At 39.5% G+C, this 2,610-nt stretch overlaps 1 protein-coding gene across 1 annotated transcript in view; it reads right to left on the reverse strand.

The window, feature by feature from the left end:
* LOC106880245 (dynein intermediate chain 3, ciliary) overlaps positions 1–2,610 on the reverse strand; it is a 61,195-nt gene that overhangs the window by 5,166 nt on the left and 53,419 nt on the right. Inside the window, exons 12-13 of the mRNA XM_052967807.1 lie at positions 2,433–2,534; positions 1,224–1,357 (exon numbers count right to left, since the gene is read on the reverse strand). Coding sequence (XP_052823767.1) covers positions 1,224–1,357; positions 2,433–2,534 — 236 coding nt within the window. The remainder of the gene's footprint in view (positions 1–1,223; positions 1,358–2,432; positions 2,535–2,610) is intronic.

Consider the following 2,610-nt stretch of genomic DNA (forward strand, 5'->3'; position numbering starts at 1 on the left):
CCTGCGCCTATAAATTAACTATAGTAACATAAGTATAACGGTGACTTAAATTGATGGTTTAATTTTATAATAAAATAATTTTTATAACCCAGTGATTCTGGGAAAGTGTTGAGTTGAATTCATCGGCCCCAGTGCACAACTGGTACTTATTTTATTGACCCTGAAAGGATGAAAGGTGAAGTCAAACTCAGCAGAATTTGAACCCAGAACATAAAGAGCCGGAAGAAATGCTGCTAAGCATTCTTCCCCCCATACTAACAATTCTGCCAGCTCACCACCATAACCCTTTAGCATTTAAGCCAGCCATATTAGGCCCAAATATTCTACCTGGTTCATGTTAAAAATGGCCTGATCTGGTCTCTTACATCTACCCTACAATGTCATTCTAATAACATATAATCATATCACTGAAATCTCAAAGCTACAAGATGGTGTATGCTTAATTCAAAACATTGTGAATAAATAAGCATTACATTTGACAGAACAATCTGAATGCTTAAAGGTTAATGGAAGATGCAATATTAAAGTCTGAATACATTGTTTGAAATGAAAACCTTGAAAACATCCTCCAATCACAGTCTTCTCTCTTTCAAGAATACACAATAAGTGTGGTTAAGAAGTTTGCCACACAACCATGTGGTTTCAGGTTCAGTCCCATCGCATGGCACTTTGGGCGTGAATCTTCTACTATAGCTCAGGGTTGACCAATACATTGCAAGTGGATTTGATAAAAAAAAAAACTATGTGGAAGCCCATTATGTATGTGTATGGGTTTGGTGGTGTTGATGGTGACGGTGGTCTCATTTCTTTTGTGACAGTCCAGTGTCCAGGAGGCATAATTAGACATATGATGATGATGATGATGGTAGTGATTATGATGATGCCAATGACAAGAATGATGATGATAATGACAATGATGATCATGATGACAACAATGACGACATCAAGGCGGCGAGCTGGTAGAAACGTTAGCGCGCCGGGCGAAATGCTTAGCGGCATTTCGTCTGCCGCTACGTTCTGAGTTCAAATTCCGCCGAGGTCGACTTTGCCTTTCATCCTTTCGAGGTCGATTAAATAAGTACCAGTTACGCACTGGGGTCGATGTAATCGACTTAATCCGTTTGTCTGTCCTTGTTTGTCCCCTCTGTGTGTAGCCCCCTGTGGGTAGTAAAGAAATAACAATGACGACATCAATGATGATGATGAGATGGTTAAACACTTACGTCGTAGATGGATCCTTTTTGCCAGACTGGGGCGAAGAAGCGCTTGGTTTCTTTCCTTTGTTAACATTATCCCAGAATTCTGAAGTGGCTTCCTTCACCTTTTTAGCACTTGGAGGTTTTTGATTTTCTTCATTCTTTAGGAAAAAAAGGATATTACAGAAATATATATAAAAACAAACAAACAAACAAAAAGGAAGGAAGGAATAACGGAAGGAAAAAGAAAGAATGAAATAAAGAAAGAATGAAAAAGAAGGTAAGAAAGACTTCCCCACCTCTCAAAACGTTGCTGGCCTTGTGCTCAAATTAGAAAGAAATATTTTAATCCTGACAATGTTTTTTTCTCTTAATTTGTACTTAGGATTCAGTATTTTATTTCTCAGAAAAATCACAACCCCAATCCACCTGTAAAAACCCAGAATCCTCGACAGAGCCCCTTTCATATTTATTGCATGTGCACCCCTTCCTTGAGAGAGATAATAATGTCTCCCACCCAAGTTAATATCTTATTTCTTTATTGCCCACAAGGGGCTAAACATAGAAGAGACAAACAAGGACAGACAAAGGGATTAAGTCGATTACATCGACCCCAGTGCGTAACTGGTACTTAATTTATCGACCCCAAAAGGATGAAAGGCAAAGTCGACCTTGGAAAAAGTTAATATCTATTCATCTGTAAGGCAGCAAGCTGGCAGAATCATTACCACGCCAGGCTAAAAGCTTTCTGTCCATCCTTACGTTCTGAGTTCAAATTCCGCCAAGGTCAACTTTGCCTTTCATCCTTTCAGGGTTGATGAAATAAGTATCAGCTGTGTACTGGGGTTGATGTAATCGAGTGACTCCCTCCCCTGAACTTGCTGGCCTCGTGTGCCAAAATTTGAGACTCAGATCTACTCATCTAGTGTAACATATCAGTTGTGCCTTCTATGTTAAGCCAATAAGGCGGTGTGAGACTTGCTTAAGAACATTCAAGTAACTGCAGCGCATAGTTATCTTACTGAGCAAGGAGAGTGGCATGTCTTGTTTAAGGAAAATATGTTAGATGTGTCTACTTTTGAAGCTTTGCCTATGGACATAATAGACATAATGGACATAACTGGACGTACCTTTAAAAGGATTTGAACCCAAGAACTGAGGCACCATAAGGTGACTCACCTACACTACAACTGATTCACCTACAGCACAACAGTACTGCAGTAAAATGATACTCACGGGTGGTTGACGTATTGACATCTTAGTCAGTTTCACTCTCAGTTTATGCTCCCTGAGACGTGCTTCCAGAACCTTCTCTCGTTTTGTTTCTCGTTCAAAAATCTGCCAACAAACAGGAAAGAATGAAAGATGAGTGAATATATGTAATCTGGTAATATGTGAACACACACACACACAC

The sequence above is a fragment of the Octopus bimaculoides genome, chromosome 5 (assembly GCF_001194135.2).
Source record: "Octopus bimaculoides isolate UCB-OBI-ISO-001 chromosome 5, ASM119413v2, whole genome shotgun sequence".
In the NCBI taxonomy this organism is placed as follows: Eukaryota; Metazoa; Mollusca; class Cephalopoda; order Octopoda; family Octopodidae; genus Octopus; species Octopus bimaculoides.